At 50.5% G+C, this 21,269-nt stretch overlaps 1 protein-coding gene across 9 annotated transcripts in view; it reads left to right on the forward strand.

The window, feature by feature from the left end:
• The first annotated feature begins 3,658 nt into the window (after window positions 1-3,658).
• Window positions 3,659-21,269, forward strand: part of LOC140470007 (RNA-binding protein 10-like) — a 119,298-nt gene continuing 101,687 nt past the window's right edge. For all 9 annotated transcript variants that reach the window (XM_072566471.1, XM_072566467.1, XM_072566473.1 and 6 more), the window contains exons 1-3: window positions 3,659-3,845; window positions 6,311-6,427; window positions 7,632-7,809. In XM_072566471.1, the coding sequence (XP_072422572.1) occupies window positions 6,411-6,427; window positions 7,632-7,809 (195 nt within the window). In that variant the 5' untranslated portion in view covers window positions 3,659-3,845; window positions 6,311-6,410. The remainder of the gene's footprint in view (window positions 3,846-6,310; window positions 6,428-7,631; window positions 7,810-21,269) is intronic.

The following is a 21,269-nucleotide window of genomic DNA, read 5'->3' on the forward strand; positions in this document are numbered from 1 at the left end:
TGTGCTGTTACAAGCTGGACCTGACTCTGTTTGGTTGTGGTTTTGTGCGTGTGTGTGTGTGTGTGTGCGCGTGCGCGGCCGTGTGAGTGAGTCGGTTTTGTATCCCGAACCTCTGAATAAACACTGCCTGGCAGACCCCCCACTGTGAGCAAATGCTCTCGAATTCCTGTCTCCTATCCTTTCCTCTCTGATGGTGGCAGATCCTGTCCTCTGTGTCCCCCCGCTCTGCGGAACGGGGAGGGAGAGCTGCCTTCACTAGCCGCTGGCAGTCTGGGCCGGATTTTATAGAGACTCCGCACCCCCAGCGCCTGCCAAGGATGCTTTAGGAATCGACCTGGCGACGCCCCACCTGGTCCAAGAGCCACAATTACTCACTGCCCAGCCTGACGGGAGCTGACAGACCCTCTCTGCTCAGGAACTGCCGGGGTCCGGTTAACCGCTCAGCTCGGGGACCTGGGTTTGGCATCGTCAGGACACTTTGCAAGAATGTCAAGTGAAGGCAAAGGAGTGGGGTTGGGGGTGGGTGGGTGGATGTGAAACTTATCATGGAAAGGTTGCTCTGTGAGTTGGGGTGGGGCAGAGGAGATCCCCCCCTTAAGGTTCCCCTCTGAAATATCTCCCTTGCTTCACCCCCCCCCCCCCCCCGCCATGCCCCCTCATACTGGGAATGGTATGGGGCCACTCCTTCAGTGTCTCTAGGGTCAGAATCCTGGAGCTCTCTCCCTAACAAGGGCACTTTGTCCCTATGCCACCCAGAGTGGGGGTGAGGGGTTGCTGCAGTATGCTCTCTTTCCCCCCCCCAACCCCCAACCCCCCTACTCTTGGTCTTGGTCTGACTCTCTGCGTAATGCTGGTGGAGTGGTGTCAATCAGTGAAACCCTTCAACATTGACACCACTACCCCCCTCCACCAACCCCCCCCCCCTCCGCCCTCCCCCGGAACCACAGATCACCGGGGGGGGTGGGGGGAAACTGAGGCCGTCAGGGACTCCGTGCAAGAGCAGCATCTAAATCCGGATTTTCGGTCCGTGCGATCAAGCAAGACGTTTGCTCTTGCTCTCTGCCAGAGGATCCATCTCTCATTCCGAACATCGCGCGTTCACTCTTGCTGTCCCGCCCTGACCTGCTCCGTCTTGTCTGAAGGGATGTGTACTTTGAGTCAACACACCGCACTCGCTTAGACTTTACACTCCAGGACAGAGACGACACAGCGTTAGATACAGAGTAAAGCTCACTCTACACTGCCCCCCCCCCCCCCCCCCCCCGAGTCAAACACTCCCAGGACAGAGACAGCACAGGGTGAAGCTCCCCTCTACACTGTCCCACCATCAAACACTCCCAGACAGCACGGGGTTAGATACAGGGTAAAGCTCACTCCACATTGTTCCCACCCCATCAAACACTCCCAGGGACAGGGGCAGCACGGGGTTAGATACAGAGTAAAGCTCTCTCTACACTGTCCCTCCATCAAACACTCCCAGGGACAGGGGCAGCACGGGTTAGATACAGAGTAAAGCTGCCTCTACACTGTTCCCCATCAAACACTCCCAGGGACAGGGACAGGGGCAGGGGGTTAGATACAGAGTAAAGCCCTCCCTGCACTGTCCCCATCAAACACTCCCAGGACAGGGACAGTATGGAGTTAGATGTCGAGTAAAGCTCCCTTGACACTGTCTCCTTCCTGCCCACTCCCTAAACACCCAATCAAACACTCCCAGGACAGGGAGGTTAGATACAGAGTAAAGCTCCCTCTGCACTGTCTCTTGTCAAACACTCCCAGGGACAGAGACAGCACGGGTTACATACAGAGTAAAGCTCCCTCCAAACCCCCTTCCCGTCTTTCCCCCCCGCTTATATAACAATCCCAGGACAGGGACAGCACGGGGTTAGATACAGAGTAAAGTTCCCTCGACACTGTCCCCCATTAAATGCTCCCAGGACAGGGGGTGGGATGCAGAGTGAAGCTCCCTCTACACTGCCCCTACCATAAAACATTCCCAGGCATATGGTTAGATACATAGTAAAGACCTCTCAAGATTGTCTCCCATTAAACACTCCCAGGACAGGGACAGCACGGGATTAGATACAGAGTAAAACTCTCTCTACACTGTTTGCCACTCCCTCCAATCAAATGCTCCCTGAATAGGCAGAGCATGGGGTTAGATACAGAGAAAAGCTCCCTCTGCAGTATTTCGCTCCCCCCATCAAATGTTCTCAAGACAGAGACAGCATGATACTCCCTTGACAGGGTGAATGCCAAGGAGTTGCTGCATGAGCCTGCCTCCGTGATGCTGAATCCTTCGGCCCCCTCAGAGACTGCATTGAGGCAGCATGGGTCACAGGTCAGTGCAGAAAACAGCATCAGCGAGACAAAATTGCTCCTGGGATCCTGCTGTGCAGCACCTAGGCCAGGTCAGTGGCACTCTACGAGGCTGGTGACCCTCGAAGAGGGATTGTGGCATGTTTTCCGTTATCTCATGTGAGCAGGAGTCTACCCTCTCCAATCCCCTGGGGGATGGCTCATAAAACTGTCAAACAAAGGCACTGCCTGAGCTTTCCTGAGACAAGGCGGGTGGAGGGATGCGTCTGACGGACAGGTAGGGGGTCCAATGGGTGGCAGCCAGAGGCGGGACCGACCAATCAGCGTACAATGGCAGCTGGATAGACGTGCGGCTAAACCAATGGGGGCGAGGAGGAGGCGGGTGCAGCCAATGATTGACGGGGCGTCCTCCATCATCTTGACAAACGCGTGGCAGCGATCGTGGGGGGGGCGGGGGCAGGACTCAACCACCTGATGAAGGAGCAGCGCTACGAAATCCAGTGCTTTCTAATAAACCTATTGGACTTTAACCTGTTGTGATGTGACGGTGAGCTTTGTCCAACACCGGCACGTCCATAGCGTGACTCCCAACGGGGATCAGCGCAGAGACGGTGGCGGGTGACGGACGGGCAGACTAGCCAATGGGAAAGAGCTGCATCCTGACCGACAGCCATACTAACCAATCAACCGGCGGTCTCGACTTGAAAAATGGACGCGGGACTAACGGGCGACTGGTAGAGGCGGGACGGATACCAGCCCACTGACCATTGGTGCTTGCGGGGGGGGCGGTTACCGCTGACCGACGGGAGGCGCGGCCAATGCGCAAGGGGCCTACCTTGTCCGACAGGTACTTTGGCTAATCAATTAGCGGCGTCGCCTTGATCGATAGGCAGACAGACCAATAGTATCAAGGATAGGCTGCACGGGGCGCCCCTTGCATTGTGACAGGTGCACGGGGCGGTCTCTGCTGACGGACGGACAGGCCGGCCAGTAGGAGTACACCTCGCATAGATGTGGACCAATCACTCCCCGCCAACGGGACGGGCGGGAGGCGGAACATGCATCACGGACGGACACGTCCCGTCCATTGGAGAGGCAGGCGTTGGGGGAGAGACCCCGCCCCACGCTCTGACGGGCGGCCGCTCGGGCCAACCAGACGCCCGTCCCGGCCCTGACGGGCGGGCGTGGCGACCAATGGCGCTGGCGGGCGGGCACATGACGTCGCCGCCCGCCGTCCCCGATCGTCGACTGCGGCGTCGTCGCCGCCGCCATTTTGTGGCCGCTCCGTGAGGGCGAAGGAGACGGCGCGGGGAGAGAGAGGGGGGCGGGGTGGGGGAAAAGGGGGGTGATGGGCCCGACAGCGCGATCGAGGAAAAACACGCCGTGAAATCCGACGTCGACGGCGAGGAAGAGCCGCGCTGGCTGGCCGAGGGCGGGGGAGTCTCTCCCCTCCACTGACCTTCGGTTACAACAACAACCCCCACCGACTTGCATTGAAATAGCCCCGTCCTGAGTTTCTTCTCCAGGTAAGGGCCCTCCGCAGGTTCCCTTCCTCCCGGATTACCCACTTCACCTCTTTTTTTCCCCATCATTTGGAGGGGTGGGACGCCAAAGGTGTAAAACTTCCAATTTGGGTTGGGGGTTGGGGGTTGGGGTTGGGGTTGGGGGTGGGGGTGGGGGTGGGGGAGGGGGGGGCCTTTTTAAAAATGTCCATTTCTCCCCTCGCCCACCCCCAACACATGCGCACACGTGTCTGCCGTGTGGTCAGATTACGTTCCCCACCCACCAGGGTCGGCGGGGCGGGGGGGGGGGCGCTAGCCCGGGAGGCGATGGGCCGAACGGGCTTCGTTGCGCCGCCGGCCGGAGGGGAGAGGAGACGTGGCGTTGTCCCCTCGACACCGCCGCCCCCTTCCCCGGGGCGGGTTCAGGGCTCCCCGAATCCGGCGCCGCTGCTTCCCGAATCCGATGCCGCTACTTCCCGAACCCGGCTTCGGGGTGTGGGGGGAGGAACGGTGGTGTCTGATTCGGGAGCGGGGGAACGTATCGGTGTCGTGTTGGGGAAGCAATAGTGGCGTCGGATTCGGGAAGTAGCGGCATCAGAGCCGCAGGGTGGTGTTGTGTCGGGGTTCCCCGCCCTGTCCGGCGTGGGGTTTTGTGGCCAGTGGGGCACGTCTTCTGCCATTGCAAGTTTTCCCCTTTCCAGGAGTCCGGTGTGGGGGTTGGTCGGTAAGTTGTGAATCGAGCTGTTGGTGGTCCCCAAGGGGTCAAGATCCAAGATCGCTCTGCATGGACTCCGCGGCAGCTGGGAGTGCGAAGGGCTCGCCCGCGGGAAGTGGACCATGTCCTGTCTACTGCGTTTTCTCCAGCCTTCTGTCTTCCTCCCGGAGCCATGGCAGGGGGCCGATCTCTTGGATGTCTGACCTCGTCTGAGTCATGGGGAGGAGAAATTCCGTTATCAGCGTCACAAGAAGACGTAGGTTGTGGCCAGATCATCCTGAGTTCGGCGTCTCTCCAGGGCAGGTCTGCTGTGTTTCATGGAGACTGCACATGTGGAATGCTGCGAGACCCTGGTACGGAAGGACAGACTCACATCTGGATTGCCTCAGGATGTCCAAACCTGCTTCACAGCTCTGTGGGAGTGCTGCCTTCCTGAGGGGAAATCGCAGAATGAGTTTCCAGCGATTGCAAAAGCATCATTTATGTCCCACTGATGGACCCCAGAAAAACATGCCTCCAATCGCCACCCCCCCCCCCCCCCCGCTATGCTCTAACAGTGGCACCTTTTCAGCACTGTCCCCCTATCCTGCTGGTGCCTGCTCCCTTGCCATTGAACCCCCAACAGTGCCCACTCCCTCGTCGCTGACCATCTGTCACAGCCCGCTCCTTCGGCCATGCTCTTCAACTGTGCAATGCTTTATCCTGCAGTTGTTTGTAAAATCGGGCATGAGGTTTGCATCCTGGAAACCTTGTCGAGTGTCTCTGCGAGGTAAAAACAATGACTGCAGCTGCTGGAAACCAGATTCTGGATTAGTGGTGCTGGAAGAGCACAGCAGTTCGGGCAGCATCCACTTGGACTCATTGTTCTAATTTTCTTTGTGCAGAGCGGTTCCTGAGTTGTAAATTGGTCATTGACTTTGACAGATAGTCCTGGGTAGCACTGGTTTCACTTTGTACGGTGCACAGACATATTCTCGAGGTGGCTTCTCTAATCTCTGCCGAACCTGCCGATCTCGGCACAGTGGCTCAGCGGTTAGCACTACTGCGTCACGGTGCCAGGGACCCGGGTTCAATTCCCGCCTCGGACAACTGTCTGTGTGGAGTTTGCATATTCTCCCCGTGTTTGCGTGGGTTTCCTCTGGGTGCTCTGGTTTCCTCCCACTGTCCAAAGATGTGCAGGTTAGGGTGAATTGGCCATGCTAAATTGCCTGTATTGTTGGGCGGATTAGTCAGGGGTAAATATAGGGGGGTGGGTTTCTCTTCAGAGGGTCGGTGTGGATTTGTTGGGCCATAGGGCCTGTTTCCACACTGTAGGTAATCTAATCTAATCTTTTGTCTCATATTCTGTGCTGTGTTGCTCTGTAGCCTCGTGAAGGCCATCACCGCACCCCTCCAGGTGACACACCCAGTCCGAGTGGAATCTACACTCTGGCTGCTGCGGTCCAGCTATCCCTGCAGACTTGGCCGTAGGGCAGCGGGAGGGACGGCTTTCACCCCTCCCTGAGGTATTTCAGCCCTGTGACATCCTGTCTGGTTCTGAGCTGCCATTTGAGATTTTCTTGGGGAAGCGATGATCTTCTTTATTCCCACTGATACAATCGAGAGTGAATGGTGTGTCTCTCACAGGGCTGACCAGAGAGATGGGAAAATGTGCAAATATCTCACATCCCCTTCCACCCACCCCCCTCCTTTTTTTGGTATGTGTTTTGGTTTTTGTTTCTCACGGAGGCAGGTGGATGGACTAGTCAGCACTGACCAGTGGTCTGTTTTGCAGGCTAAACGACGGACAAGAGAAAGAGAGAGAGAAGGAGGTGCAGACACTCAACTGATCGACGTCTAAACAATACTGAGTGCACACAGTCTGGAAGCTGGAGATGGATTATGACAAACGGTAACTTCAGTAGGCCTGTGTTTTTTTATAGGGACCACCAGTGTGCCTCCAGCCCCCTATTTGCAGGTTGAAAATATCTTCGTTTGTTCAGTGGGAGGAGGAATCATTGGCAAAGTCAACCATTTATTGCCAGTCCCTAATTGTCCTTTGAGAAGGCGGTGTGATATAGGGACGTGGAAGAGGGAGTTCCAGGACTTGGACATGGCAACTGAAGGAACGGCTGACCTCTCTGCCAGTCGGGGCTGTGTGTGCCTGTGTGTGTGCGCGTGCACACGAGTCGGTGTGTGTCGGGTTTGGAAGGTGCTGTTGGAGGGTCCTTGGCAAGTCGCTGCTGTGTGTCTTTTAGACGGTTCACACTGCTTCTGCTGTGCATCGGTGTTGGAGAGACTGAATGTTCAACGACATCCGCATTGTCCAGGATAGTTTCAAACTGCTCACATGTTGTTGGAGCTGCACTGTGTATTTCAGTGGTTGGATAGGCTTTGGGGGAAGAGTTGGGGGCGGGGTGGGGGGGGGAGCGGTGTTGTTACTCACTTCAGGAATCCCAGCCTCTGACCTGCTCTTGTAGCCACAGCATTGATATGGCTGGATCCAGTTCAGTTTCTGGTCAGCGGTAATGCCCAGCAAGTTGATAGTTGGGGTGGGGGGGGTGGGGGGGAACATTCAGTGATGGTAACACCATTGATTGTCGGGGGGGGGGCGTGATGGAGAAATTCTTTCTCGTTGGAGACGGTAACCTCCAGGATGTTGATGGTGGGGGCATTTAGTGATGGTAATGCCATTGAATGTTGTAGGGAAATGAGTGTGTGCCTTTCAGAATGTGGCAGGTGAGCTTTGCCCTTAAGGTCTGCCTCTGAGTTGTGGACCGGTCTCATCCTGGTCAGTGCAGGATTAAAACCCAGGACTTTGTAACTTCGCTTTCTCCTGTTTGTGGAATGTTGCCTCATCATGGCTTTGGGACAAACACGGGGCGGGGACTTGGGAGGGGGGTGGGGGGGGAAGGGAAGGGATGAACGTTCTTCCATCTCCAACATCCTGGTGAACAGGCAAGAGGTTGTGCTCAGAGTCCTGCTCCAGGGCGAACCCCACTGCGTACACATGGGAAATCGTACTCGCACGAGTCATCATCTTCGGGGGTGTGGGGCGGGTGGTGGGGTCGCAATGCGTGCACAGCAGCGCCTCACCCCTGCGCGTCCTGTTACAGAGCAAGCCGGGGAGAGCGTATGGGGCGCTATGGGAGCGAACGTAAGAAAGAGGAGGTGCCAGACACGCGGGACCACGACTACAGGGACATGGATTACAGGTCGTACGACCGAGAGTACGAATGTGACGGAGGCAAGGAGTACCTGCAGCAGGACTACAGAAACTACGATCAGTCCGAGGTAGCGTTCGAACCACTGCGGGATTTGGTCCTTGAATATTGATGGGGTTTGGGGGGGGGGGGGGGTTAGGGTGATGATGTTTAATTTCAGCAGAACTGCACCATTTGAACATAGCCCCACCACCACTACTCAGTGAAATGATGTGCATTGAGTAGAGCTTTACCTGTTTCGTCTTGCTTTTCCTCTCTCAGGTCTAGGGACACTTAAACACTTCCCCTTCACCGCCCCCCACCTCTAGCCAGCCCTGCCCAGCTCCGACTGAGCTCTGAATCACTACGGTCTTCTGCCCGTCTCCCCTCCCGCCCAGAGAAGGGATTGCGTGGTGGCACGTTGACCAAGGGAACCATTGGCTCATCACCCCAGGTGCCGCCGGGTTGATAAGTTTCCCTGTGGCCACTCCTCTTCCCGAGGCTGTCAGCCGGTATCGAGGTGATTCCAGAACGATCTCCTAGCCTCATGAACCTCGAGGTGAAACCTGGCATGTTCTGGGGCCAAGGCCCAGTGCAGACTGGAGACCAGGTACCAGCTTGATCTGGGTTGGAAGGTCTGAACTTGTATTTATTTTTTATTTTGCATATCTAGTAATTAAAGAAGCTGTATCTATGATGGCACTGTAAGCAGCGACTTATAAATTTTGCGTTATGCTCATTTGAATGCATGTGACAGTAAAGCAATTCTGCTCTACTTGCGTAGCCGCAGCTGCCACTTTGTCCTCTATCCACCTGTCGATGCCTCGCTCACTGCACTCCTCGTATCCCACCATCCCTCTCCCTGCTGCTTCCCTGTCCACGTGAATTACCTGAGATTTGAATGGCACTGTTTATTCTGTTGTTTTCCTCCCCCCTGCCCCTTCTCACTATCTGCCATTGTGTGCATCACTATACGCAGGAGGTCGCTATGCAGCATCTGTGTTGCTGTCACTGTGCAGTCTGTGTGTGTATGCGCATGCAGTTTTGTGATGTTACTTTGTGTGTGTGTGTGTGTGTGTGTGTGTGTGTGTGTGTAGATCTTGTTCTCCCACCTCCCTTCAGTGCTTCACAGCCAGTTAAAAGTGCTTCAATTTGGGCACTCGAGTGGGGCTTCACTGCTGAAGGGCAGGGGTGGGAATCACAGTGCTGGTATGCAAACGTTCATCAACTGGTTTGTGAGAGAGAGAGAAAACAGAAATGAACCAAGCAAAATATGGTCATAGCCTAAGATACAGGAGAGGACCATGGGTATTTGGATCCCTAGAAACTTAGGGAGGTGGCTGTGACAGCACCTATGATTCTGTCACAAGGAGTGTCTGTAGAAAAGTGACAGGGTCTTGTGGGTGTGTGTGTAACTGTGACAGTGTTGTGTGTGTGTAACTGTGACAGTGTTGTGTGTGTGTAACTGTGACAGTGTTGTGTGTGTGTAACTGTGACAGTGTTGTGTGTGTGTAACTGTGACAGTGTCCTGTGTGTGTGCCTGTGTGTAACTGTGACTGTGTGTGTGCCTGTGTGTAACTGTGACTGTGTGTGTGACTGTGTGTGCGCCTGTGTGTAACTGTGACTGTGTGTGCGCCTGTGTGTAACTGTGACTGTGTGTGCGCCTGTGTGTAACTGTGACTGTGTGTGCGCCTGTGTGTAACTGTGACTGTGTGCGCGCCTGTGTGTAACTGTGACTGTGTGCGCGCCTGTGTGTAACTGTGACTGTGTGCGCGCCTGTGTGTAACTGTGACTGTGTGTGCGCCTGTGTGTAACTGTGACTGTGTGTAACTGTGACTGTGTGTAACTGTGACTGTGTGTAACTGTGACTGTGTGTAACTGTGACTGTGTTGTGACTGTGTGTAACTGTGACTGTGTTGTGACTGTGTGTAACTGTGACTGTGTTGTGACTGTGTGTAACTGTGACTGTGTTGTGCCTGTGTGTAACTGTGACTGTGTTGTGCCTGTGTGTGTACCTGTGACAGTCTTGTGTGTGTACCTGTGACAGAGTTGTGTGTGTGTGTGTGTGTGTGTGTGTACCTGTGACAGAGTTGTGTGTGTACCTGTGACAGAGTTGTGTGTGTACCTGTGACAGAGTTGTGTGTGTACCTGTGACAGAGTTGTGTGTGTACCTGTGACAGAGTTGTGTGTGTACCTGTGACAGAGTTGTGTGTGTACCTGTGACAGAGTTGTGTGTGTACCTGTGACAGAGTTGTGTGTGTACCTGTGACAGAGTTGTGTGTGTACCTGTGACAGAGTTGTGTGTGTACCTGTGACAGAGTTGTGTGTGTGTGTACCTGTGACAGTGTTGTGTGTGTACCTGCGACAGCGTTGTGTGTGTGTGTGTACCTGTGACAGAGCTGTGTGTGTACCTGTGACAGAGCTGTGTGTGTACCTGTGACAGAGTTGTGTGTGTACCTGTGACAGAGTTGTGTGTGTACCTGTGACAGAGTTGTGTGTGTACCTGTGACAGAGTTGTGTGTGTACCTGTGACAGAGTTGTGTGTGTGTGTACCTGTGACAGAGTTGTGTGTGTGTGTACCTGTGACAGTGTTGTGTGTGTACCTGCGACAGCGTTGTGTGTGTGTGTACCTGCGACAGCGTTGTGTGTGTGTGTACCTGCGACAGAGTTGTGTGTGTGTGTACCTGCGACAGAGTTGTGTGTGTGTGTACCTGTGACAGAGTTGTGTGTGTGTGTACCTGTGACAGAGTTGTGTGTGTGTGTACCTGTGACAGAGTTGTGTGTGTGTGTACCTGTGACAGAGTTGTGTGTGTGTGTACCTGTGACAGAGTTGTGTGTGTGTGTACCTGTGACAGAGTTGTGTGTGTGTGTACCTGTGACAGAGTTGTGTGTGTGTGTACCTGTGACAGAGTTGTGTGTGTGTGTACCTGTGACAGAGTTGTGTGTGTGTGTACCTGTGACAGAGTTGTGTGTGTGTGTACCTGTGGCAGTGTTTGTGTGTGTACCTGTGACAGTGTTTGTGTGTGTGTGTGTACCTGTGACTGTGTGTGTGTACCTGTGACTGTTGTGTGTGTACCTGTGACTGTGTGTGTGTGTACCTGTGACTGTGTGTGTGTGTACCTGTGACTGTGTGTGTGTGTACCTGTGACTGTGTGTGTGTACCTGTGACTGTGTGTGTGTGTGTACCTGTGACAGTGTTGTGTGTGTGTACCTGTGACAGTGTTGTGTGTGTGTACCTGTGACAGTGTTGTGTGTGTGTACCTGTGACAGTGTTGTGTGTGTGTACCTGTGACAGTGTTGTGTGTGTGTACCTGTGACAGTGTTGTGTGTGTGTACCTGTGACAGTGTTGTGTGTGTGTACCTGTGACAGTGTTGTGTGTGTGTACCTGTGACAGTGTTGTGTGTGTGTACCTGTGACAGTGTTGTGTGTGTGTACCTGTGACAGTGTTGTGTGTGTGTACAAGTGACAGTGTGGTGTGTGTGTGTACAAGTGACAGTGTGGTGTGTGTGTGTACCTGTGACAGTGTGTGTGTGTGTACCTGTGACTGTTGTGTGTGTACCTGTGACTGTTGTGTGTGTACCTGTGACTGTTGTGTGTGTACCTGTGACTGTTGTGTGTGTGCCTGTGACTGTTGTGTGTGTGCCTGTGACAGTGTTGTGTGTGTGTACCTGTGACAGTGTTTGTGTGTGTGTGTACCTGTGACTGTGTTTGTGTGTGTACCTGTGACTGTGTTTGTGTGTGTACCTGTGACTGTGTGTGTGTGTGACAGTGTTGTGTGTGTGTACCTGTGACAGTGTTGTGTGTGTGTACCTGTGACAGTGTGTGTGTGTACCTGTGACAGTGTGTGTGTGTACCTGTGACAGTGTGTGTGTACCTGTGACAGTGTGTGTGTGTACCTGTGACAGTGTGTGTGTGTACCTGTGACAGTGTGTGTGTGTACCTGTGACAGAGTGTGTGTGTACCTGTGACAGAGTGTGTGTGTGTGTGTACCTGTGACAGTGTGTGTGTGTGTACCTGTGACAGTGTGTGTGTGTACCTGTGACTGTGTTTGTGTGTGTACCTGTGACTGTGTTTGTGTGTGTACCTGTGACTGTTGTGTGTTCACCTGTGACAGTGTTTGTGTGTGTGTGTACCTGTGACTGTGTTTGTGTGTGTACCTGTGACTGTGTGTGTGTGTGTGACAGTGTTTGTGTGTGTGTACCTGTGACAGTGTTTGTGTGTGTGTGTGTGTACCTGTGACAGTGTGTGTGTGTACCTGTGACAGTGTGTGTGTGTACCTGTGACAGTGTGTGTGTGTACCTGTGACAGTGTGTGTGTACCTGTGACAGTGTGTGTGTGTACCTGTGACAGTGTGTGTGTGTACCTGTGACAGTGTGTGTGTGTACCTGTGACAGTGTGTGTGTGTGTACCTGTGACTGTGTTTGTGTGTGTACCTGTGACTGTGTGTGTGTGTGACAGTGTTGTGTGTGTGTACCTGTGACAGTGTTTGTGTGTGTGTGTGTGTACCTGTGACAGTGTGTGTGTGTACCTGTGACAGTGTGTGTGTGTACCTGTGACAGTGTGTGTGTGTGTACCTGTGACTGTGTGTGTGTACCTGTGACTGTGTTTGTGTGTGTACCTGTGACTGTGTGTGTACCTGTGACTGTGTTTGTGTGTGTACCTGTGACTGTTGTGTGTTCACCTGTGACAGTGTTTGTGTGTGTGTGTACCTGTGACTGTGTTTGTGTGTGTACCTGTGACTGTGTGTGTGTGTGTGTGACAGTGTTTGTGTGTGTGTACCTGTGACAGTGTTTGTGTGTGTGTGTGTGTGTACCTGTGACAGTGTGTGTGTGTACCTGTGACAGTGTGTGTGTGTACCTGTGACAGTGTGTGTGTGTACCTGTGACAGTGTGTGTGTGTACCCGTGACAGTGTGTGTGTGTACCCGTGACAGTGTGTGTGTGTACCTGTGACAGTGTGTGTGTGTACCTGTGACAGTGTGTGTGTGTACCTGTGACTGTGTGTGTGTGCCTGTGACAGTGTTGTGTGTGTGTGTACCTGTGACAGTGTTGTGTGTGTACCTGTGACAGTGTGTGTACCTGTGACAGTGTTTGTGTGTGTGTGTACCTGTGACAGTGTTTGTGTGTGTGTGTACATGTGACAGTGTTTGTGTGTGTACATGTGACAGTGTGTGTGTGTGTACCTGTGACTGTGTGTGTGTGTGTACCTGTGACTGTGTGTGTGTGTGTACCTGTGACTGTGTTGTGTGTGTGTACCTGTGACTGTGTTGTGTGTGTGTACCTGTGACTGTGTTGTGTGTGTGTACCTGTGACTGTGTGTGTGTACCTGTGACAGTGTTGTGTGTGTGTGTACCTGTGACTGTGTGTGTACCCGTGACAGTGTACCTGTGACTGTGTGTGTGTACCTGTGACTGTGTGTGTGTGTACCTGTGACTGTGTGTGTGTGTACCTGTGACTGTGTGTGTGTGTACCTGTGACTGTGTGTGTGTGTGTACCTGTGACTGTGTGTGTGTGTGTACCTGTGACTGTGTGTGTGTGTGTACCTGTGACTGTGTGTGTGTGTGTACCTGTGACTGTGTGTGTGTGTGTACCTGTGACTGTGTGTGTGTGTACCTGTGACTGTGTGTGTGTGTGTGTACCTGTGACTGTGTGTGTGTGAACATATATCTGTGTCAGTGTCCTGTGTGTGTGTACATATATCTGTGTCAGTGTCCTGTGTGTGTGTGTATATATATCTGTGTCAGTGTCCTGTGTGTGTGTGTATATATATCTGTGTCAGTGTCCTGTGTGTGTGTGTATATATATAGTTGACAGTGTCCTGTGTGTGTGTGTACATATATCGGTGTCAGTGTCCTGTGTGTGTGTGTATATATATCGGTGTCAGTGTCCTGTGTGTGTGTGTGTGTATATATATCTGTGTCAGTGTCCTGTGTGTGTGTGTATATATATCTGTGTCAGTGACCTGTGTGTGTGTGTGTATATCTGTGTCAGTGTCCTGTGTGTGTGTGTATATATATCTGTGTCAGTGTCCTGTGTGTGTGTGTACATATATCTGTGTCAGTGTCCTGTGTGTGTGTGTGTGTGTGTGTATATATATAGTTGACAGTGTCCTGTGTGTGTGTGTACATATATCTGTGTCAGTGTCCTGTGTGTGTGTGTACATATATCTGTGTCAGTGTCCTGTGTGTGTGTACATATATCTGTGTCAGTGTCCTGTGTGTGTGTGTACATATATCTGTGTCAGTGTCCTGTGTGTGTGTGTACATATATCTGTGTCAGTGTCCTGTGTGTGTGTGTACATATATCTGTGTCAGTGTCCTGTGTGTGTGTGTACATATATCTGTGTCAGTGTCCTGTGTGTGTGTGTACATATGTCTGTGTCAGTGTCCTGTGTGTGTGTGTACATATGTCTGTGTCAGTGTCCTGTGTGTGTGTACATATGTCTGTGTCAGTGTCCTGTGTGTGTGTGTACATATGTCTGTGTCAGTGTCCTGTGTGTGTGTGTACATATATCTGTGTCAGTGTCCTGTGTGTGTGTGTACCTGTGACTGTGTGTGTGTGTGTACCTGTGACTGTGTGTGTACCTGTGACTGTGTGTGTACCTGTGTACCTGTAACTCTGTGTGTGTGTGACTGTGTGTGTGTGACTGTGTGTGTGTGCCTGTGACATTGTGTGTGTGTGCCTGTGGCTGTGTGTGTGTGCCTGTGGCTGTGTGTGTGTGCCTGTGACTGTGTGTGTGTGTGCCTGTGACTGTGTGTGTGTGTGCCTGTGACTGTGTGTGTGTGTGCCTGTGACTGTGTGTGTGTGCCTGTGACTGTGTGTGTGTTCCTGTGACTGTGACTGTGTGTGTGCCTGTGACTGTGTGTGCGCGCCTGTGACTGTGTGTGCGCGCCTGTGACTGTGTGTGCGCCTGTGACTGTGTGTGTGTGCCTGTGTCAGTGTTTGTGTGTGTGTGTATACCTGTGACAGTGTTTGTGTGTGTGTGTGTACCTGGGACTGTGTGTGTGTGTGTACCTGGGACTGTGTGTGTGTGTGTGTGTGTGTGTGTACCTGGGACTGTGTGTGTGTATACCTGTGACTGTGTGTGTGTATACCTGTGTGTGTGTGTGTGTGTGTACCTGTGACAGTGTTTTGTGTGTGTGTACCTGTGACAGTGTTGTGTGTGTGTACCTGTGACAGTGTTGTATGTGTGTGTGTGTGTGTGTACCTGTGACAGTGTTGTGTGTGTGTGTGTACCTGTGACAGTGTTGTGTGTGTGTGTGTACCTGTGACAGTGTTGTGTGTGTGTGTGTGTACCTGTGACAGTGTTGTGTGTGTGTGTGTGTGTACCTGTGACAGTGTTGTGTGTGTGTGTGTACCTGTGACAGTGTTGTGTGTGTGTGTGTGTACCTGTGACTGTGTGTGTGTGTGTGTGTACCTGTGAGTGTTGTGTGTGTGTGTGTGTACTTGTGACTGTGTGTGTGTGTACCTGTGACAGTGTTTTGTGTGTGTGTGTATATTTGTGACAGTGTCCTATGTGTGTGTGTATATATATCTGTGTCAGTGTCCTGTGTGTGTGTGTATATATATAGTTGTCAGTGTCCTGTGTGTGTGTGTGTGTGTATATATATAGGTGTCAGTGTCCTGTGTGTGTATATATATCGGTGTCAGTGTCCTGTGTGTGTGTGTGTATATATATCGGTGTCAGTGTCCTGTGTGTGTGTGTGTGTGTATATATATCTGTGTCAGTGTCCTGTGTGTGTGTGTATATATATCTGTGTCAGTGTCCTGTGTGTGTGTATATATATCTGTGTCAGTGACCTGTGTGTGTGTATATCTGTGTCAGTGTCCTGTGTGTGTGTATATATATCTGTGTCAGTGTCCTGTGTGTGTGTGTATATATATCTGTGTCAGTGTCCTGTGTGTGTTTGTATATATATCTGTGTCAGTGTCCTGTGTGTGTGTGTACATATATCTGTGTCAGTGTCCTGTGTGTGTGTGTACATATATCTGTGTCAGTGTCCTGTGTGTGTGTGTGTGTGTATATATATAGTTGACAGTGTCCTGTGTGTGTGTGTGTATATATATCTGTGTCAGTGTCCTGTGTGTGTGTGTACATATATCTGTGTCAGTGTCCTGTGTGTGTGTGTACATATATCTGTGTCAGTGTCCTGTGTGTGTGTGTACATATATCTGTGTCAGTGTCCTGTGTGTGTGTGTATATATATCTGTGTCAGTGTCCTGTGTGTGTGTGTATATATATCTGTGTCAGTGTCCTGTGTGTGTGTGTATATATATCTGTGTCAGTGTCCTGTGTGTGTGTGTATATATATCGGTGTCAGTGTCCTGTGTGTGTGTATATATATATCGGTGTCAGTGTCCTGTGTGTGTGTATATATATCTGTGTCAGTGTCCTGTGTGTGTGTGTATATATATCTGTGTCAGTGTCCTGTGTGTGTGTATATATATCTGTGTCAGTGACCTGTGTGTATATATATCTGTGTCAGTGTCCTGTGTGTGTGTGTATATATATCGGTGTCAGTGTCCTGTGTGTGTGTGTATATATATCGGTGTCAGTGTCCTGTGTGTGTGTGTATATATATCGGTGTCAGTGTCCTGTGTGTGTGTGTACATATATCTGTGTCAGTGTCCTGTGTGTGTACCTGTGACTGTGTGTGTGTACCTGTGACTGTGTGTGTGTGTGTACCTGTGACTGTGTGTGTGTGTGTACCTGTGACTGTGTGTGTGTGTACCTGTGACTGTGTGTGTGTACCTGTGACTGTGTGTGTGTGTGTACCTGTGACTGTGTGTGTGTGTGTACCTGTGACTGTGTGTGTGTGTACCTGTGATTGTGTGTGTGTGTACCTGTGACTGTGTGTGTGTGTGTACCTGTGACTGTGTGTGTGTGTGTATACCTGTGACTGTGTGTGTGTGTATACCTGTGACTGTGTGTGTGTGTATACCTGTGACTGTGTGTGTGTGTATACCTGTGACTGTGTGTGTGTGTGTATACCTGTGACTGTGTGTGTGTGTATACCTGTGACTGTGTGTGTGTGTATACCTGTGACTGTGTGTGTGTGTATACCTGTGACTGTGTGTGTGTGTATACCTGTGACTGTGTGTGTGTGTATACCTGTGACTGTGTGTGTGTGTATACCTGTGACTGTGTGTGTGTGTATACCTGTGACTGTGTTGTGTGTGTGTGTGTATCTGTGACAGTGTTGTGTGTGTGTATCTGTGACAGTGTCCTGTGTGTATATATATCTGTGTCAGTGTCGTGTGTGTGTGTGTATATATATAGTTGACAGTGTCCTGTGTGTGTGTGTATATATCTGTGACAGTGTCCTGTGTGTGTGTGTGTGTATATATATGTGTCAGTGTCCTGTGTGTGTATATATATCTGTGTCAGTGTCCTGTGTGTGTGTGTATATCTGCGACAGTGTGTGTGTACCTGTGACAGTGTTGTGTGTGTGTGTACCTGTGACTGTGTGTGTACCTGTGACTGTGTGTGCCTGTGACTGTGTGTGTGTGCCTGTGACTCTGTGTGTGTGTGCCTGTGACTGTGTGTGTGCCTGTGACTGTGTGTGTGCCTGTGACTGTGTGGGTGTGTGTGCCTGTGACTGTGGGTGTGTGTGCCTGTGACTGTGGGTGTGTGTGCCTGTGACTGTGGGTGTGTGTGCCTGTGACTGTGTGTGTGTGTGCCTGTGACTGTGTGTGTGTGACTGTGTGTGTGTGTGCCTGTGACTGTGTGTGTGTGCCTGTGACAGTGTGTGTGTGTGCCTGTGACAGTGTTTGTGTGTGTGTGTGTGTACCTGTGACAGTGTTTGTGTGTGTGTGCCTGTGACAGTGTTTGTGTGTGTGTGTGTACCTGGGACTGTGTGTGTGTGTGTGTACCTGGGACTGTGTGTGTGTGTGTGTGTGTACCTGGGACTGTGTGTGTGTGTGTATACCTGTGACTGTGTGTGTGTGTGTATACCTGTGACTGTGTGTGTATACCTGTGTGTGTGTGTGTACCTGTGACAGTGTTTTGTGTGTGTGTACCTGTGACAGTGTTGTGTGTGTGTGTACCTGTGACAGTGTTGTGTGTGTGTGTGTGTACCTGTGACAGTGTTGTGTGTGTGTGTACCTGTGACAGTGTTGTGTGTGTGTGTGTACCTGTGACAGTGTTGTGTGTGTGTGTGTGTACCTGTGACAGTGTTTTGTGTGTGTGTGTATATCTGTGACAGTGTCCTGTGTGTGTATATATATCTGTGTCAGTGTCCTGTATGTGTGTGTGTATATATAGTTGTCAGTGTCCTGTGTGTGTGTGTATATATATAGGTGTCAGTGTCCTGTGTGTGTGTGTATATATATCGGTGTCAGTGTCCTGTGTGTGTGTGTGTGTATATATATCGGTGTCAGTGTCCTGTGTGTGTGTGTATATATATCGGTGTCAGTGTCCTGTGTGTGTGTGTATATATATCTGTGTCAGTGACCTGTGTGTGTGTGTGTATATCTGTGTCAGTGTCCTGTGTGTGTGTGTATATATATCTGTGTCAGTGTCCTGTGTGTGTGTGTGTATATATATCTGTGTCAGTGTCCTGTGTGTGTGTGTACATATATCTGTGTCAGTGTCCTGTGTGTGTGTGTACATATATCTGTGTCAGTGTCCTGTGTGTGTGTGTACATATATCTGTGTCAGTGTCCTGTGTGTGTGTGTGTACATATATCTGTGTCAGTGTCCTGTGTGTGTGTACATATATCTGTGACAGTGTCCTGTGTGTGTGTGTATATATATCTGTGTCAGTGTCCTGTGTGTGTGTGTATATATATAGTTGTCAGTGTCCTGTGTGTGTGTGTGTGTATATATATAGGTGTCAGTGTCCTGTGTGTGTGTGTGTATATATATCGGTGTCAGTGTCCTGTGTGTGTGTGTATATATATCGGTGTCAGTGTCCTGTGTGTGTGTGTATATATATCGGTGTCAGTGTCCTGTGTGTGTGTGTGTATATATATCGGTGTCAGTGTCCTGTGTGTGTGTGTATATATATCGGTGTCAGTGACCTGTGTGTGTGTGTGTATATCTGTGTCAGTGTCCTGTGTGTGTGTGTATATATATCTGTGTCAGTGTCCTGTGTGTGTGTGTATATATATCTGTGTCAGTGTCCTGTGTGTGTGTATATATATCTGTGTCAGTGTCCTGTGTGTGTGTGTACATATATCAGTGTCAGTGTCCTGTGTGTGTGTATATATATAGTTGAGTGTCCTGTGTGTGTGTGTACATATATCTGTGTCAGTGTCCTGTGTGTGTGTGTACATATATCTGTGTCAGTGTCCTGTGTGTGTGTGTACATATATCTGTGTCAGTGTCCTGTGTGTGTGTGTACATATATCTGTGTCAGTGTCCTGTGTGTGTGTGTATATATATCGGTGTCAGTGTCCTGTGTGTGTGTGTATATATATCGGTGTCAGTGTCCTGTGTGTGTGTGTATATATATCGGTGTCAGTGTCCTGTGTGTGTGTGTGTATATATATCGGTGTCAGTGACCTGTGTGTGTGTGTATATATATCTGTGTCAGTGTCCTGTGTGTGTGTATATATATCTGTGTCAGTGTCCTGTGTGTGTGTGTACATATATCTGTGTCAGTGTCCTGTGTGTGTGTGTGTATATATATAGTTGAGTGTCCTGTGTGTGTGTGTACATATATCTGTGTCAGTGTCCTGTGTGTGTGTGTACATATATCTGTGTCAGTGTCGTGTGTGTGTGTGTATATATATAGTTGACAGTGTCCTGTGTGTGTGTGTATATATCTGTGACAGTGTCCTGTGTGTGTGTGTGTGTATATATATCTGTGTCAGTGTCCTGTGTGTGTGTGTATATATATCTGTGTCAGTGTCCTGTGTGTGTGTGTACATATATCTGTGTCAGTGTCGTGTGTGTGTGTGTATATATATAGTTGACAGTGTCCTGTGTGTGTGTGTATATATCTGTGACAGTGTCCTGTGTGTGTGTGTGTGTATATATATCTGTGTCAGTGTCCTGTGTGTGTGTGTATATATATCTGTGTCAGTGTCCTGTGTGTGTGTGTATATCTGCGACAGTGTGTGTGTACCTGTGACAGTTGTGTGTGTGTGTGTGTGTGTACCTGTGACTGTGTGTGTATACCTGTGACAGTGTTGTGTGTGTGTGTGTGTGTGTATCTGTGACAGTGTCGTGTGTGTATATATATGTCAGTGTCCTGTGTGTGTGTGTATATATAGTTGACAGTGTCCTGTGTGTGTGTGTGTATATATCTGTGACAGTGTCCTGTGTGTGTGTGTGTATATATATATCTGTGACAGTGTCCTGTGTGTGTGTGTATCTGTGACAGTGTCCTGTGTGTGTGTGTACCTGTGACAGTGTTGTGTGTGTGTGTACCTGTGACAGTGTTGTGTGTGTGTACCTGTGACAGTGTTGTATGTGTGTGTGTGTGTGTGTGTGTACCTGTGACAGTGTTGTGTGTGTGTGTGTACCTGTGACAGTGTTGTGTGTGTGTGTACCTGTGACAGTGTTGTGTGTGTGTGTGTGTACCTGTGACTGTGTTTGTGTGTGCCTGTGACTGTGTGTGTGTGTACCTGTGACAGTGTTGTGTGTGTGTACCTGTGACTGTGTGTGTGTGTACCTGTGACAGTGTTTGTGTGTGTGTGTACATGTGACAGTGTTTGTGTGTGTACCTGTGACTGTGTTTGTGTGTGTACCTGTGACTGTGTGTGTGTGTGTACCTGTGACTGTGTTGTGTGTGTGTGTGTGTGTACCTGTGACTGTGTGTGTGTGTATGTGTGTGTACCTGTGACAGTGTTGTGTGTGTGTGTACCTGTGACAGTGTTGTGTGTGTGTGTACCTGTGACTGTGTGTGTGTACCTGTGACTGTGTGTGTGTGTACCTGTGACTGTGTGTGTGTATACCTGTGACTGTGTGTGTGTGTACCTGTGACTGTGTGTGTGTGTACCTGTGACAGTGTTGTGTGTGTGTACCTGTGACAGTGTTGTGTGTGTGTACCTGTGACAGTGTTGTGTGTGTGTACCTGTGACTGTGTGTGTGTACCTGTGACAGTGTTGTGTGTGTGTACCTGTGACTGTTGTGTGTGTACCTGTGACTGTGTGTGTGTGTGTGACAGTGTTGTGTGTGTGTACCTGTGACAGTGTGTGTGTACCTGTGACTGTGTGTGTGTACCTGTGACTGTGTGTGTGTACCTGTGACTGTGTGTGTGTACCTGTGACTGTGTGTGTACCTGTGACAGTGTGTGTGTGCCTGTGAGTGTTGTGTGTGTGTGTGTGTGTACCTGTGACAGTGTTGTGTGTGTGTGTGTACATGTGACAGTGTTTGTGTGTGTACCTGTGACTGTGTTTGTGTGTGTACCTGTGACTGTGTGTGTGTGTGTACCTGTGACTGTGTTCTGTGTGTGTGTGTGTGTACCTGTGACAGTGTTGTGTGTGTGTGTACCTGTGACAGTGTTGTGTGTGTGTGTACCTGTGACTGTGTGTGTGTACCTGTGACTGTGTGTGTGTACCTGTGACTGTGTGTGTGTGTGTACCTGTGACTGTGTGTGCGCCT

The sequence above is a fragment of the Chiloscyllium punctatum genome, chromosome 50, assembly GCF_047496795.1.
Source record: "Chiloscyllium punctatum isolate Juve2018m chromosome 50, sChiPun1.3, whole genome shotgun sequence".
NCBI lineage: Eukaryota > Metazoa > Chordata > Chondrichthyes > Orectolobiformes > Hemiscylliidae > Chiloscyllium > Chiloscyllium punctatum.